The sequence below is a fragment of the Neofelis nebulosa genome, chromosome 3 (genome assembly GCF_028018385.1).
Source record: "Neofelis nebulosa isolate mNeoNeb1 chromosome 3, mNeoNeb1.pri, whole genome shotgun sequence".
In the NCBI taxonomy this organism is placed as follows: domain Eukaryota; kingdom Metazoa; phylum Chordata; class Mammalia; order Carnivora; family Felidae; genus Neofelis; species Neofelis nebulosa.
Genome location: NC_080784.1, coordinates 195,809,997 through 195,826,631, shown reverse-complemented (window position 1 = coordinate 195,826,631; position 16,635 = coordinate 195,809,997). Strand labels below are relative to the sequence as shown.

Here is a 16,635-nt window from a genome sequence, read left to right as displayed (position 1 = left end):
TGAGGCGAAAGAAAACACACCATTAAAAAAAAAATGGACAAAGGACTTGAATAGACATCTCTCCAAAGAAGATCTACAGATGGGCAATAAGTACATGAAAATATGTTTAACGTCACTAATCATTAGAGAACTGCAAATATAAACCACAATGAGATACCATTTTACACAAATTAGAATGGCTATTATTTTTAAAAAATGAAAAGAACAAGTGTGGACAAGGATTTTAAGAAACTAGACCCTTGTGCATTGCTGATGGTGACGTGAAATGGAGGAGCTGCTGTGAAAACAGCCTGGTTATTCCTCAAAAATTTAAACATGGGGGGCACCTGGGTGGCGCAGTCGGTTAAGCGTCCGACTTCAGCCAGGTCACGATCTCGCGGTCCGTGAGTTCGAGCCCCGCGTCAGGCTCTGGGCTGATGGCTCAGAGCCTGGAGCCTGTTTCCGCTTCTGTGTCTCCCTCTCTCTCTGCCCCTCCCCCGTTCATGCTCTGTCTCTCTCTGTCCCAAAAATAAAAAATAAAAAACGTTGAAAAAAAAATTAAAAAAAAAAAAAATTTAAACATGGAATTATTATGGTCCCACAGTTCCACTTCTGGGTTTAGACCCAAAAGAATAGGAAGCAGGCACTCAAACAGATACTTGGACACTTATGCTGATAGAAGCATTGTTCACAATAGCCAAAAGGTGAAGGCAACCCAAGTGTCCATCAGCAGATGAATGGATGAACAAACTGGTGTAGACATACGATGGAAAAGTATTCAGCATTAAAAGGGAAAGAAATTCAGGATACCTGGTTGGCTCAGTCAGTAGAATGTGTGACTCTTAATCTCACAGTCGTGAGTTTGAGCATCATGTTGGACATAAGGAAGGAAGGAAGGAAGGAAGGAAGGAAGGAAGGAAGGAAGGAAGGAAGGAAGAAAAGGGAGGGAGGGAGGGAAGAAGGAAGGAAGGAAGCAGGGAAGGAAGGGAAGGAAGGAAGGAAGGAAGGAAGGAAGGAAGGAAGGAAGGAAAGGGAGAAAGAAAGAAAGAAAGAAAGAAAGAAAGAAAGAAAGAAAGAAAGAAAGAAAGAAAGAGAAAGAAAGAAAGAAAGAAAAGGAAGAAAAGAAAGAGGAAGGAAGGAAGGAAGGAAGGAAGGAAGGAAGGAAGGAAGGAAGGAAGGAAGGAAGGAAGGAAGAAAAAGATTTGGAGGCACCGGGGTGGCTTCATGATTTAAGTGTTTGACTTCAGCCCAGGTCATGATCTCACAGTTCATGAGTTTGAGCCCCGCGTTGGGCTCTGTGCTAACAAAGCAGAGCCTGCTTCAGATCCTCTGTCTCCCTCGCTCTCTGCTCCTCCCTGCCCCCTCTCATAAATAAACATTTAAAAAAAAGATTTATTTTTTTAACAAAAAGATTTGGATATGCCAATTATATCTCAATAAAACTAAAAACAGGGGCGCCTGGGTGGCGCAGTCGGTTGAGCGTCCGACTTCAGCCAGGTCACGATCTCGCGGTCCGTGAGTTCGAGCCCCGCGTCAGGCTCTGGGCTGATGGCTCGGAGCCTGGAGCCTGTTTCCGATTCTGTGTCTCCCTCTCTCTCTGCCCCTCCCCCGTTCATGCTCTGTCTCTCTCTGTCCCAAAAATAAATTAAAAATGTTGAAAAAAAAAAAAAAAAAAAAACTAAAAACAAATTTTTAATATGAAATTTATTGCTAAATTGGTTTCCATACAACACCCAGTGCTAATCCCAACAAGTGCCCTCCTCAATACCCCTCACCCACCCTCCCGTCCCTCCCATCCCCCATCAACCCTCAGTTTGTTCTCAGTTTTTAAGAGTCTCTTATGGTTTGGCTCACTCCCTCTCTAACCTCTTTTTTTCTTTTCCTTCCCCTCCCTCATGGTCTTCTGTTAAGTTTCTCAGGATCCACATAAGACAGAAAACGTATCTGTCTTTCTCTGTATGACTTATTTCACTTAGCATAACACTCTCCAGTTCCATCCACGTTGCTACAAAAAGCCATATTTCATTCTTTCTCATTGCCACGTAGTATTCCATTGTGTATATAAACCACAATCTCTTTATCCATTCATCAGCTGATGGACACTTAGACTCTTTCCATAATTTGCCTATTGTTGAAAGTGTTGCTATAAACATTGGAGTACAAGTGCCCCTATGCATCAGCACTCCTGTATCCCTTGGGTAAATTCCTAGCAGTGCTATCGCTGGGTCATAGGGTAGATCTATTTTTAATTTTTTGAGGCACCTCCACACTGTTTTCCAGAGTGGCTGCACCAGTTTGCATTCCCACCAACAGTGCAAGAGGGTTCCCGTTTCTCCACATCCCCGCCAGCATCTATAGTCTCCTGATTTGTTCATTTTAGCCACTCTGACTGGCATGAGGTGATATCTCACTGTGGTTTTGATTTGTATTTCCCTGATGAGGAGCGACGTTGAGCATCTTTTCATGTTCCTGTTGGCCATCTGGATGTCTTCTTTGGGCAAGTGTCTATTCATGTTTTCTGCCCGTTTCTTCACTGGATTATTTGTTTTTTGGTTGTGGAGTTTGGTGAGCTCTTTATAGATTTTGGATACTAGCCCTTTGTCTGATATGTCTTTTGCAAATATCTTTTCCCATTCCGTTGGTTGCCTTTTAGTTTTGTTTTAAAAAGGAAATTCTAGTTTTAAAAAGGAAATCCTAATAGATACAGAAAAAAACATTTGACAAAACTCCAATTTTTTTTGGGTGGGGAGGGGAGACATTATAAAGCCTTTTTTAATAAATAAATAAATAAATACATACATACATACATACATACATACACACATACATACATACATAAAAAGTTTTAAAAAGGAAATCCTAACAGATACAGGAAAAACATTTGACAAAATTCCTTTGGGGTAGGGGGACATTCTAAAACCTTTATTTAGCATCAGGTAGATTATTTCATTATAACACTTGTTAACTTCAAGACAGCAATTAAAATAATTTAGTGGCAGCTATCTAAAGCCCCTTGGAGCAAGATGTCTGCCTACCGTTGGGTGGAGAAGTACCGTAAGATTAACATCCTCCAATAAAGCAGCAAAGCCATACAGTAAGTCTCCATACACATTTTAAGTACATGGGTGCCTTGCAAACTTGAAATGCACATATAGTTTGGTACTTATATCTGATACATGAGTGCAACTTAATGTCTCTGGTGGCATTTGCTGCAAAAGTTGAAGCGTTTAGAAATGTTTGTCATTATGTAATGATGGTGATTAGAATCTATTTCTAGGGCATTTTGATGAATTGCTAGATTTTATACAAATTTTTAATTCAAACACCTTTTAATTCTAAGGACCTTGATTACAGAAAATTGTAAGAGCAAATTTAGAGCATGAAGGTACCTTTTCCAGTTGAATTATTTGGAATTTCCAAATCAGGAGCACCTATTCTGATTATTCTGGTGTGTTTTTTGTTTTTGTTTTTGTTTCTTTTTGGAAGTGGGAAGGAGTAAAATTGAGAGGATTAATATGAAGGAAAGCTGTCTTTTTTTTTTTTGGAGGCAAATAGCTTTTATTTAGAATAATTTTGTATTTCCAAAAGAATTACAGAAATGTTACTCAGTTTCCATACACCCTTCACCCAGCTTCCCCAAATATAAACAAATTACTGTCATAAACTATTAAAACCAGGAGATTAATATTGATAAAAATACCTTAATCTACAAACCTGATTCAAATTTTGACAATTGTCTTTTTGTGGTCCAGGATCCTATGTTGCTTTGAGGCTTCATATCTCCTTGGTCTCCACCCATCTGGGAAAGTTCCTCAGTCTGTCTTTATCCTTCTTGACGTTGACAAGTTTCAAGAATACTAGCTAGTTATTTTAAATAAGTCTCTCAACTTGAGTTTGTCTGATATTTTCTCATGATTTAGATTCAAATTACACGTTAAGAAAAATATTTATTTATTTATTTATTTATTTATTTATTTATTTATTATTTTATTTACTTTTATTTTTTAGATTTACATCCAAATTAGTTAGCATATAGTGCAGCAATGATTTCAGGAGTAGATTCCTTACTACCCCTTACCCATTTAGCCCATCCCCCCTCCCACAACCCCTCCAGTAACCCTTAGCTTGTTCTCCATATTTATGAATCTTTTCTGTTTTGTCCCCCTCCCTGTTTTTATATTATTTTTGTTTCCCTTCCCTTATGTTCATCTGCTTTGTCTCTTAAAGTCCTCATATAATTTTTGTCTTTCTCTGACTAATTTCACTTAGCATAATACCCTCCAATTCCATCCACGTAGTTGCAAATGGCAAGATTTCATTCTTATTGATTGCTGAGTAATACTCCGTTGTATATATATACCACATCTTCTTTATCCATTCATCCATCGATGGACAGTTGGGCTCTAGGAAAGCTGTCTTTTTAACATAGTCTTTGCAAAATGGCATAATCCTCTCTACATTTGAGTGCATAAACATTGTATAGAAGAGGTCTAAACACTTCAAAGTTACATCTAAAACATTCATGATAAAAACTCATAAATTAGGCATAGAAGGAATGTACCTCAATGTAATAAAGGCCATCTATGACAAGCCCACAGCTAACATCATACTCAATGGTGAAAAGTTGAAAGCTTTTCCTCTAAGATCAGGAGCAAGATGATGCTGCCCACGCTTACCTTTCCTATTCGACATAGTACTAGAAGGCTAGCTAGAGCCATCAGGCAAGAAAAAGAAATAAAAAGTATCCAAATTGGAAAAAAAAAAAGTAAAATTGTCTCTACTTGCAGATGCTATGATTTTTTTTCTTAATTTTTTTAATGTTTATTTATTTTTGAAGAAAAGAGAGATAGAGCATGAGCAGGGGAGGGGCAGACAGAGAGAGGGAGACACAGAATCCAAAATGGGCTCCAGGCTCTGAGCTGTCAGCACAAAGCCCAATGTGGGGCTTGAACTCACGAACCGCAAGATCATGACCTGAACTGAAGTTGGAAGCTTAACCGACTGAGCCACCCAGGTGCCCTACAGACGTAATCCTGACGACTCAACTAAAAAATTGGGAGACCTAATCAATGAATTTAGTAAAGTTGCAACATACAAAGTTAACATACAAAAATCGGTAGTGTTTCTTTACAGTAGCCATAAGTTTCCTGAAAAAGAAATAAAGAAATTGATCCCATTTACAATAGTATCAAGAACACTAAAATACTCAGGAATAAATTTAACTAAGCAAATGAAAGACCTGTACTCTGAAAAGTATGACAGTAATGAAAGGAATCAAAGATACAAACAAATGTAAAGCTATCACATGTTCATGGATTGGGAGAGTTAATATTATTAAAATGTGACTACTTGGGGCGCCTGGGTGGCGCAGTCGGTTAAGCGGCCGACTTCAGCCAGGTCACGATCTCGCGTCTGTGAGTTCGAGCCCCGCGTCGGGCTCTGTGCTGACAGCTCGGAGCCTGGAGCCTGTTTCCAATTCTGTGTCTCCCTCTCTCTCTGCCCCTCCCCTGTTCATGCTCTGTGTCTCTCTGTCCCAAAAATAAATAAAAAACATTGAAAAAAAAAAAAAATTTAAAAAATGTGACTACTACCAAAAGCCATCTGTAGATTCAATACAATCTCTATAAAGGTTTCAATGACACTTGCTACAGAAGTAGAAAAAAACACTCCTAAAATTTATGTGGAACCACAAAAGATGCAAAAAGCCAAAGTAATCCTGAGAAAGAAGAACAAAACAGGAGGCATCACTCTTTGATTTCAAGCCATATTATAAAGCTTATAGTCATCAAAACAGCATGGTACTGGCATTAAAAACAGACAAATAGGTCAATGGAATAGAATGGGCAGTCCAGAAATAAACCCAAGCATATATGGTCAACTAATATTTGACAAGGGAGGGACGCCTGGGTGGCTCAGTCTGTTGAGCATCAGACTTTAAGCCAGGTCATGATCTCACAGTTTGTGGGATCGAGCCCCATGTCAGGCTGTGTGCTGACAGCTCGAAGCCTGGAGCCTGCTTTAGATTCTGTGACTCCCTCTTTCTCTCCCTTCCCCCGCTCATGCTGTCTTTCTCTCTCTCAAAAATAAACAAACATTCAAAACAAACTTTTTTTTAATTTGACAAGGGAGCCAAGAATACTCAGTGAAGAAAAGACAGTCTCTTCAATAAATGGTGCTAGGATAATTAGATATTCACATGTAAAAGAATGAAAGTGGACCCATATCTCAAAATGGATTAAAGGCTTAAATGTAAGACCCGAAACCACGAAACTCCTAGGAAAAAAAAAAAATACAAAAAAAGCCCCTTGACATGGGGGCTGGTAGTGAGTTTTTGGAGATGATACCAAAACACAAGCAACAGAATCAAAATGGAATTTTTTACCTAGGCTTACAGAAGCTTGTTCCATACTAATTGGTTTACAAATCAGTATTCAGCTTGTTCTGACTCTGGATGTCTCTGGAGGTTGCAGACGAGGCCAAGAACGCAATCATTTGGAAACTTGACTAAGCAGGAGGGTTTGCTCCCAAGGTGGTTTATTCTTCTGCCCGGCGAGAGCTGCTGGCGGGAAGCCTCAGTTCAGAGGCTCCCCACAAAGCTGCTTGAGTGTCCTCATGACATGACAGCGGATTTCCCCCAAAGCACGTATCCGGGAGGAAACAAGGAGGAAGCCACGGTGCCCTTTCCTGACCTAGAGCCAGAAGCTACATACCTGTACTCGTAATCCTGCTCTTGGAAGGAATTCATTGAGTGCAGCGCCCCCAGAACGGGAGGAGAACCAGGGTCCGCTTCTGGAAGCAGGACTGGCAACAGATTTGTAGGCTTCTGAAATCATGACACTTGTCTCCAAAAGCCACCTCTCCTCTCTTTTGCGTGTTTCTCCCCTGGAAGCGACGTGTTCCTAAAACTGCCCTTTGAAATCGTGTGCAAGGTGAGGCCCCGTCCTCGTACTCCATGCGCGCTCTTGTCTGCTCAGACCCTTCCTCAGTATTTTTATGCTCAAGGTGGATTTAGTCTTTCTGGCAGAGGTTGTGGATTATTTGTAGCTCTTCTTTTCTGTCTTCTCTGCCGTATTTCTCAGTCTGTCTCTGCTCACCGCGAAGCAGAAGAGGGGCACAAGCGAGAAACGTCACACACTGAAATTAGGGCACTTTTTTCTTTTTTTTACTTTTTTGACGATTTTGGAATTCTCTGTCTTCAAGTTGCGCTGAGAGCTTGGTCACCACGTAGATTCACTTCCCCTTCTCATTGTTGTGTATATTTGGGAAGAAATATTAAGAGGCAGGTAACCAGGCAACCACCTGTGCAAATCTCCACGGGATTTTAAAAGATGTTGCTTAGGGGGCGCCTGGGTGGCTCAGTCAGTTAAGCATCTGACTTCAGCTCAGGTCATGATCTCACGGCTTGGGGGTTCAAGCCCCATGTCGGGCTCTGTGCTGACAGTTGGAACCTGCTTTAGATTCTGTGTCTCCCTCTCTGTCTGCCTCTCTGCCCCTCCCTTGCATTATCTTTAAATTATTTATCTTTAAATAAACATTTTTAAAGATATTGTTCATTAATGGGCACCGGGCTTCAATTTAAAAAAAGAAAAGTGGGGGAGGAGAAAGAGAAGAAGGAGAAAAGTAAGGTGGAGAAAGAGAGGAGGAAGAAAGAAAAGGAGAAAAAATTTGGAAACTACACAAACAAAATTAATATGCTTCAGCGAACATTTGTGATTACAGACCCAGTACTTAGAATTTTTACGAATTCTAAGTCCGATAATTCTCACAAAACCCTATGAGGTAAGCTCTGTTAAATATCGCCATCTGATGGGTGAGAAAAACAAGGATTAGAACAGTAGATAAGGTCGGGTGTCTGAGTGGCTCAGTCGGTTAAGCTTCAGCTCAGGCCATGATCTCATGGTTCATGGGTTCGAGCCCCGCGTGGGGCTCTGTGCTGACAGCCCAGAGCCTGGAGCCTGCTTTGGATTCTGTGTCTCTGTCTTTCCCTGCCCCTCCCCCACTCGTGCTCTGTCTCTCTTTTTTTGTCCCTCTCTCTCTCTAAAATAAATAAACATTAAAAAAATTTTTTAAAAAAAGAACGATAGGTAAGCTCCCCGAAGGCAGGCAGGCAATGCAGGGAGCTGGGAGGCAAGACCCAGTAGCCTGAGCAGAGTGTGGACACAGCTGTCCATGTTGTGTCCTGGGGTCCGTGCCGGTTGGAAGGTTAACATACTACATAACTTCTGGGCCCAAGTACTTAAGTAAATGTGGAAGAATGCATGCCATCAGAGGAGGCCAGAATTGTTGAGACTTCAGTAGCTTTGCCCAGCACACGCCTTCTGTCTTCAGCCCGTTCTGATTTTGACATTTCCCAAGTACGTGGAGTAGTGAAAGACAAAAAACCCACCTGTTAAATATGAAAGGCCAGACAGCTTTAGGCCTTCATTTAAAAAAAAAGATAAACAGGGCGCCTGGGTGGCTCAGTGGATTGAGCGTCCGACCTCAGCTCAGGTCATGATCTCACAGTTCTTGGGTTCAAGCCCCACATCGGACTCTGTGCTGTCAGTGCAGAGCCTGCTTCAGATCCTCTGTTCCCCTCTCTCTGCCTCTCCCCAACTCACGCGTGCTGTCTCTCTCTCTCTCAAAAATAAATTAACATTTAAAAAACAAATTTTAAAAAAGGTACACAAAAAAATTTCTTAATTTAAAAAAGATAAACGGGGGTGCCTGGGTGGCTCAGTCGGTTGAGCATCCGACTTCGGGTCAGGTCATGATCTCGCAGTTCATGAGTTCAAGCCCTGTGTCAGACTCTGTGCTGACAGCTCAGAGCCTGGAGCCTACTTCCGATTCTGTGTCTTCCTCCCTCTCTGCTCCTCCCCCTTGCTTGTGCTCGTTCTCTCCCTCGCTCTCTGTCTCTCAAAAATAAATAAATAGACATTTAAAAAGATAAACAAAAGGATGGGGCCCCTGAGTGGCTCCGTCGTTTAGGCAGCTGAATTTGGCTCAGGTCATGATCTCACGGTTGGTGAGTTCGAGCCCTGCATAGGGCTCTGTGCTGACAACTTGGAGCCTAGACCCTGTTTTGGAATCTGTGACTCCCCCTCCCTCTCTGTCCCCTCCCCAGCTCATTCTCTGTCTCTGTCTCTCAAAAAATAAATAAACGTTAAAAAATTTTTTTTTTACAGATAAACAAAAGGAAAAGGTAACTTTATTATAAGATACATTGTTTGATGAGTTTAATGTCATTATTATTTTTCTAAGTAAACTAGTAATCAGCGGATCTTTTTCCATCTGTTTAATCCGCTGCAGGATGAACAATTGCTGATTAGTGCTACAGAGGCCGAGGCTTTTCTGTGGGGCTTAGATCACACAGCTGCGGATTTTGTGGCAGTCAGACCTGCAGATTATGAAAGTGCCCACGTCCGACTACAGATGGAAAAAGAACTCCTGTTCGTGCCCAGCAGGCTGACAGGTACCTGCCTTTTTTTGCCTTCTTGCTCAGCGTGGACATCTTCGTTTTCCTTCAGATGAAATATGGCTGGTGTCTGAGGATGCCCAATTTCTAATCTGAGTTAGTAATCAAGAAATACCTTTTTGGGCCCCTGGGTGGCTTGGTCAGTTAAGCATCCGACCCTTGGTTTCGGCTCAGGTCATGATCTCACAGTTTCGTAGCTTGGAGCCCCACATTGGGCTCCAAGCTGACAGCACAGAGCCTGCCTGGGATTCTCTGTCTCCCTCTCTCTCTTCCTCTCTCTCTCCCTCTCTCTCTCTCTCTCTGCCCCTCCCCCACTTGCACTGTCTCTGTCTCTCTCAAAATAAAAAAATAAACTTTAAAAACAAAAAGAAGAAATGCCTTCAGGTGAAACTAAAATAAAGAACATGAGAAAATGCCCAGTATGTTGTGGGGGTCCCCGCATCAAATCAGCAACCTGTGCTGGGGACGGAGAACATGTGAGACTCCGAGATTCTGAGATTCGGGCTGTGAGAAGGAAACCCTCTCTGCTTCGTCCTCTACCCACTCAACCTTTCTAGAACACTTCTGTGACCAGACATGTATGGGTTTCTTCCCACACCGACCAACTCTCCAACACCAGCCAGATATCCTATAGCTTACTACCTGCCTGGGGCTAACGCAGACCCCACAAATAAGGGCTTGGCCCCACAAGACTACTGTCTACCTCAGACACCAGCCTCAAGTAGTGGGTCCCCACGTTACCCACACTTGTGCTCGATTTTGCCACAAACTGGGGGCTCCGTGACCCCCTCCTCAGCTTTGATCATTTGCTGTAACAGGTGCATAGTAGTCAGAGAAATACTTCTACTTGCTGGTTGATCATGTAAGAAAGGATATGAGAGAGCACACACGTGAAGAGATTCACAGGGCAAGGCACAAGGTGGGGGACACGGAGCTTCCATGCACCTCCGCACATTCGCCAACCAGGCAGCTCTTCAGACCCCTTCACTTAGGACGTCTATGGAGGCTTCTTACATAGACACGATCATTGTAGACCAAATCACTGCCATTAATGAAATCTGTAGTCCCTCTCCTCTCCCAGAGGTGGGATGGAGGGCACGGCTGTTGAAAGTCCCAACCTTCTACTCACAAGCCTGCCCGCCAGACCAGCCTGAGACTCTCCAGGAGCCCCCAGCCACCAGGCATGTCACTGTCATGCAAAAGGATGTTATCACGTGAGCGTTCTGAGGGAGCTGCAAAGCAGGTTGGCTGAGGTTCCTCACCTCAGGGAGGTGGAGGTCGGGAATGGTTAAGGGTATTGGAGCCAGGACCACTGGATTAACTCCTAGTGACTGCCCCTTGCTGAGTTTCTGGCCTGGGCTTCCCTTTGCTCTTTTCTCACCTGGAATTTTATTTCCTCCTGAGAGTGCCTGAGGGACCTCCCCAGTTACTTAACTGGTAGTTCACACTTAAAATGGCAGGGCGGGGGTGCCTAGGTGGCGCAGTCATTTGAGCGTCCCACTGCGGTTCAGATCATGATTTCGCAGTTCGTGAGTTCAAGCCTCACATCGGGCTCTGTGCTGACAGCTCGGAGCCTGAAACCTGCTTCGGATTCTGTCTGTCTGTCTGTCTGTCTGTCTCTCTCTCTCTCTGCCCCTCCACTGCTTGTGCTTTCCCCCTCTCTCACAAAAATAAGTAAATAAATATTTTTTAAAAATTAAAATGGCATGGCACAAAAACAGACACTCAGATCAATGGAACAGAATAAAGAACCCAGAAATGGACCCACAAACATATGACCAACTAATCTTTGACAAAGCAGGAAAGAATATCCAATGGAATAAAGACAGTCTCTTTAGCAAGTGATGCTGGGAAAACTGGACAGTGACATGCAGAAGAATGAACTGGGACCACTTTTTTACACCTTACACAAAAATAAACTCAAAATTGATAAAAGACCTCAATGTAAGACAGGAAGCCATCAAAATCCTCGAGAAGAAAGCAGGAAAAAAACCTCTTTGACCTGGGCCACAGCAACTCTTTACTCACTCAACACGTCTCCAGAGGCAAGGGGAAAAAAAGTAAAAATGAACTACAGGGATCTCATCCCCAAAATAAAAGGCTTCTACACAGCAAAGGAAACAATCAGCAAAACTAAAAGGCAACTGACAGAATGGGAGAATATATTTGCAAATGACGTATCAGATAAAGGATTAGTATCCAAAATCTACAAAGAACTTATCAAACTCATCACCCAGAAAACAATCCAGTGAAGAAATGGGCAAAAGACATGAATAGACACTTCTCCCAAGAAGACATCCAGATGGCCAACCAACACATGAAAAAATGCTCAACATCACTCATCATCAGGGAAATACAAATCAAAACCACAATGAGATACCACCTCATACCTGTCAGAATGGCTAACATTAACAACTCAGGCAACAATAGATGTTGGTGAGGATGCGGAGAAAGAGGATCTCTTTTGCATTGTTGGTGGGAACGCAAGCTAGTGTAGCCAGTCTGGAAAACAGTAGGGAGGTTCCTCAAAAAACTAAAAATAGAACTACCCTATGACCCAGCAATAGCACTACTAGGCATTTGTGCAAGGGATACTGGTGTGCTGTTTCGAAGGGGCACGTGCACCCCCATGTTTATAGCAGCACTATCGACAGTAGCCAAAGTATGGAAAGAGCCCAAATGTCCATCAATGGATGAGTGGATAAAGAAGATGTGGTATATATGTACAATGGAGTATTACTCAGCAATCAAAAAGGATGAAATCTTGCCATTTGCAACTACATGGATGGAACTGGAGGGTATTATGTTAAGCGAAATTAGTCAGAGAAAGACAAATATATGACTTCACTCATATGATGACTTTAAGAGACAAAACAGATGAACATAAGGGAAGGGAAGCAAAAATATAAAAACAGAGAGGGGGACAAAACAGAATAGACTCATAAATATGGAGAACAAACAGAGGGTTACTAGAGGGTTGTGGGAGGAGGAATGGGCTAAATGGGTAAGAGGCATTAAGGAATCTACTCCTGAAAACGTTGTTGCACTATATGCTAACTAACTTGGATGTAAATTTTAAAAATAAAAAATTAATTTAATTTAATTTAATTTAAATAAAATAAAATAAATTAATTAAAATAAAGAAAAGAAAAGAGAAAAGAAAAGGCCGGGTGGTTTGAGAACCTCTTGAGACTGAAAAGGGGGTCCTGCCCTTACCTTACCTGGAAGCTAGATTTCTTTTCAGTTGTCATGTCCTGAGTTCTAATCAAAAGCCCAGCCGAAGATAAATTGTTGTTTAATTTTGATAGTTAATTTTGAATCACGTGTGTTCAATGTATTTGTTGGACATGGCGCAGGGTGGGGGTGGGGGGGTGTGCTGCCTGGGTGGCTCAGTCAGTTAAGCCATCGACTTTGGCTTGGGTCATGATCTCACGGTTCGTGAGTTTGAGCCTGGTGTCTAGCTCTGTGCTGACAGCTTAGAGCCTGGATCCTGCTTCGGGTTCTGTGTCTCTGTCTCTGTCTGTTCCTCCTCTGCCTGCACTGTCTCTCTCGCACTGTCTCTCTCTCTCTCTCTCTCTCTCTCTCTCTCTCTCAAATAAAGATTTAAAAAAATAATAATAATAAGCAGCTGGGAAACATGCCCAAAGCTGACACCTTTGCCATAATAGTAACAGTGAACGCATCCTGTGCTCTCCCGCCAACAGGCACCTTTCTAAGCACTTGCTATGTTTCCACAAATCTGCTCTCACACCAGGGCTAGAGAAGTCGTCTCTTTCATTTTACAGATGAAAAAGCAGAAGCCCAGAGAAGTTAGGGAACTAGTCCAAGACCTTGAATCTAGTGACGTGAGGGAGGCACGTTTCTGAGCGGGGTGGCCAGCTGCAGAGGCCACACGTCTGGCACAATGCATCCTGATGCCCTTTGGGGGAGTGGAGAAACGCATTTGCAGCAACCTCAGCCAAGGAGGAACTTCCTCACCTGCGTCTGTGTGCAGAGGACTCTCACTTCCAGGCCTGTCGCTGGAGCCCCCTGGGTTGGGAGTGGAGGTTTCACCCCAGGGGCCCGCTCAGACAAGGGGTGGGGGGGGGGGGGTTGCTCGTGGAAGAGGCCTAAACTGTCCCGGCTGCACGGGGGTCCTGCTCTGAGCGGGGATCCAATCACAGATCCTTCTCCCACTCGCACTGGCCCACGGGGGGGCCCTGTGAGGAGGTGACCCTGGCCTAGCCGACAGGAGTCGGGGAGCCACACAGCCCCAGCTCCTCCTCCGCAAGGTATGACCTTGAGCGAGCTCCTCTATTCCGGGGTGCCTCGCCTGAAGTCAGCAGGAAATGAGACGCTCCTATGACGTGACCCTGGACGTTTAGTTTTCCTTTGAGCACTGAGGAAATGACATGAGTGAATTACCTGTGCTGTGACCAGCACATAGCAGGAGATCAGAAATAATAGTAATTTCTGTTACTGGTGCTGTCGTTCTTGTCACTGTTTGGAGAACGGTTGCCAAAGTCGAGTGTGTTAGCCAATGTCAAGGCTTCTACTTACACGTATTTTTAATCTCTTCCTTCCCTGATCTAATTCTGTAAGTATGATCATGCGTACACAACGTATAGGCATATGCAGGGTGGGCGAGTGCTCAAAAACGTTCCCTTGAAAAGAGTTGAAGACCCCTGGGATTAGTGATGGGCCCCCGTCTAGCCATGCGAGGGGTGGGGAACAGAAAAAAAGGTTACAACAGTGGTTTGTCCCAGGTTTTCTAAGAACTCCAAGGTAGGTTCTTCCAGAACTACTGGCATTGGTTGCTTTTTTGCGGGGGAGTTTGGGAAGCAGAGTATCCAAATGGCCACACACAGGAGAATTGGCAGATTCGAGGATTTGGCGAGGTTTAGAGTGAGGTAATTATAAGCAAAAGTGATTCTCCACCTTTCCTCTTAGCTCCCAAATTGGCTCCGGGCCCTCACAAATGCACCATCTTTTCTCACTTCTCCTCTGGCCTACTCTGCCCAAGCAGGCCCGGGGATCTTTCCAGAACTGAGAATCTGCTCGGTCACTCCCCAGGTAGAGCCTTCGGTGACCCACCCCCCTGGCCAGAACCCACTGCTGCTGGTGGCCTGAGAGGCCCTCCCTCCACCCTACTGCCCGGCACTGCTCACCACCCACTCAGTGTCCGCCCTGTGTTCCTCCCCCTCCCCTGTTCCCTGGGACACTCACACTCCCAGGTCCCCATCCCCAGCTCCTTCCTTCTCAACCCTCAAGTGCAAATGCATCGCCTCCGGAGAAAATCCTCCCTTGCTGCTCTGTTTCAAGTTTGTCTCCTTTTTTAAACTTCTTAACTTACAAAGCATTTTCTCATACTTTAGCTCATTTCATTCTCCCAAGAACCTTGTGAGTAGATACTCTCATCCCTTTTGTACGGAAGGAAAGAGTTCAAAGGAGGGCCCGGCCCTGGTTCTCTCCACCAGTGAGCCATGAAGGAGGTCCTCTGATTTGAACACTGCCGTCCCGTGCTTTGCCACACTGGTGAGTTAGGTGTGGACTTATTTCATGATTCTGCAACATGATATTACGGGTGAACACATTCCTCTTTTCCCTGGTTCTGCTTCTAGAAGTTAACATGGAGCATTTGAGGCTTCCAAGAATCTAAATGAAATCTCCAGTGGTTGTTTGAAGTCACCAAATTGCAGCTGCAAATGTTTAGGCTGGCACTAATGTTGCTTTTATTTGCTTCTGACCTATCTAGTGCCTACGTATAAAAAGCTTCCCGAGAACGTACAGCCCAGATATCTGGAAGACGAAGGCCTGTACATCGGCACAAGACCAGACGTGCCTCGCACCTGTCAGAACATCATGGAGAACCGGTTGCTGACACAGGAACCTGTAAGCACGCAGCCAGTGTCCCCCCATCCCCCCGTCCTCCCTGTCCCCCAGCCGGCAACTCTTGGAGCTGCTTCTTCCTGTGGGGACAGTCACATCATGCTCATTTCCTCCTGCCTGTAGACAGTGGTTCAATATTTTTATTTGTCTCTCAGTACGTTTGGTGATCCTCAAACCGCACAACCTCTCCCCCCCCTTAAAACCCATCTTCCGTTGGCTGGGCTTGGGATTCTCCTGCTGAGTCAGATGTCCACAACCTTCATGCAATTCACAGAAATGTTTAATCATCCACGGATAGAAGGTTCTCCATTATTTTGCTCCTATGGTTTTTTTCCTTCAATTTTTCATGCATAGAAAATACATTTTTTCTGAAGCACCCCTGTAAGCTTTTTGTTAATGCTTTTTTGGAAGGGAGTGAGGACTATATCTTAATTGTGGGGGGTGTTAGTGACGACTCAGTTGCTAATGGAAATGAGGCTTTTATTTTTTTTTATTTAAAATTTTTTTTATGTTTATTTTTGAGAGAGACAGAGAAAGAGAGAGTGTGTGAGCAGGGGAGGGGCAGAGAGAGAGGAAGACACAGAATCCGAAGCAGGCTCCAGGCTCTGAGGTGTCAGCACAGAATCTGACGCAGGGCTTGAACCCACGAACCACAGGATCGTGACCTGAGCCAAAGCTGACACTGAACCAACTGAGCCACCCAGGTGCCCCAGAAACGAGGCTTTTAAAGATCTATTGGGACAGGGGAAAGTGCATGAAATGTGTGTGTCGACCCAGAATTTTCTTGCAAGTGTTGTTTCTTTTGTAAACCATTTTCTGTCCAGTTAGAAGAAGACGTTGGGACGTCTGGGTGGCTCAGTCAGGTAGGCATCTGACTTTGGCTCAGGTCATGATCTCACAGTCCGTGGGTTTGAGCCCCGTGTTGGGTTCTGTGCTGACAGCTCAGAGCCTGGAACCTGCTTCGGATTCTGTGTCCCCCTCTCTCTGCCCCTCCTCCGTTCTCTCTTTCTCTTTCTCTCTCAAAAATAAATTAACATTTTTTTAAAAATTAAAAAAAAAAAAAGAAGAAAATGTTGTCCATCCCTCTGCTTGACCTGCAGGGAAGAAGGTGGTTCGGAGACGATGGGCGAATCGTAGCACTGCCAAACCCCATCAAGCCATTTCCTTCAAGACCACCGGTATTGACACAGGAGCAAGACTTCAGGGCAGAACTTGAAACATTGTATAAAAAGGTAAGCCCACCTTCCCTTTTTTAAAAAAGTTTATTTGGAGAGAGAGAGAGAGGGCAAGCCCACGCGGGGGAGGGGCAAAGAGAGGGAGAGACAGAACCCCAA

The 16,635-nt window shown here is 44.0% G+C and overlaps 1 protein-coding gene across 10 annotated transcripts in view; it reads left to right on the top strand.

Annotated features, from left to right (window-relative positions):
* Positions 1-16,635, top strand: part of CC2D2A (coiled-coil and C2 domain containing 2A) — a 147,977-nt gene that overhangs the window by 40,507 nt on the left and 90,835 nt on the right. For all 10 annotated transcript variants that reach the window (XM_058723055.1, XM_058723054.1, XM_058723047.1 and 7 more), the window contains 3 exons: positions 9,268-9,430; positions 15,168-15,304; positions 16,402-16,533. In XM_058723055.1, the coding sequence (XP_058579038.1) occupies positions 9,268-9,430; positions 15,168-15,304; positions 16,402-16,533 (432 nt within the window). The remainder of the gene's footprint in view (positions 1-9,267; positions 9,431-15,167; positions 15,305-16,401; positions 16,534-16,635) is intronic.